This window comes from Buceros rhinoceros, unplaced genomic scaffold (genome assembly GCF_000710305.1).
Source record: "Buceros rhinoceros silvestris isolate BGI_N320 unplaced genomic scaffold, ASM71030v1 scaffold39510, whole genome shotgun sequence".
In the NCBI taxonomy this organism is placed as follows: Eukaryota; Metazoa; Chordata; class Aves; order Bucerotiformes; family Bucerotidae; genus Buceros; species Buceros rhinoceros.
The window spans coordinates 6983-7407 of NW_010389702.1; the positions used below are offsets into that span (position 1 = coordinate 6983).

Here is a 425-nt window from a genome sequence, read left to right on the forward strand (position 1 = left end):
CGTTATCTCCTCATCGGCGGGACACGTGTGGCTGAACTCATCGCAGGCATAGGCGTTGTTGAGGTAGCGCCAGACGCCTGTCATGTCCGCGGGGATCTCAAAGTCACGATACTTTTTGGCTGCAATCTAGAGAGGAGAGGAGGAGGAGGAGGCTGAGACACCCCAGACCTGGGGAAGATTTGCTTTCTGGCTTGGGGCAGCAGGCAAATACAGGACCCCCAGTCCCCTGTTTGCACCACACCACCCTGTCAGCCCCTCTTGGAGGGGATGCCCCCATCTTGACCCTGGGAGCCGGTGCCATTACCTTGATGATATGCAGTTTGGGCAGGAGGTTGCAGTCAGCCAGCGTGAGGTGGTCTCCGTCCAGGAATTTCCTCTTGGAGACAGTGATGTCCTCCATGCTGTCCTGGTCGATCTCCCAGGGC

The 425-nt window shown here is 58.1% G+C and overlaps 1 protein-coding gene across 1 annotated transcript in view; it reads right to left on the reverse strand.

Moving 5' to 3' along the window:
* Positions 1 to 6: 6 nt before the first annotated feature.
* The window catches only part of CLIC2 (chloride intracellular channel 2), a gene marked incomplete at both ends in the record, with an annotated part of 2964 nt that continues 2545 nt past the window's right edge, over positions 7 to 425 (reverse strand). The window contains 2 exons of the mRNA XM_010135136.1: positions 7 to 126; positions 305 to 420. Coding sequence (XP_010133438.1) covers positions 7 to 126; positions 305 to 420 — 236 coding nt within the window. The remainder of the gene's footprint in view (positions 127 to 304; positions 421 to 425) is intronic.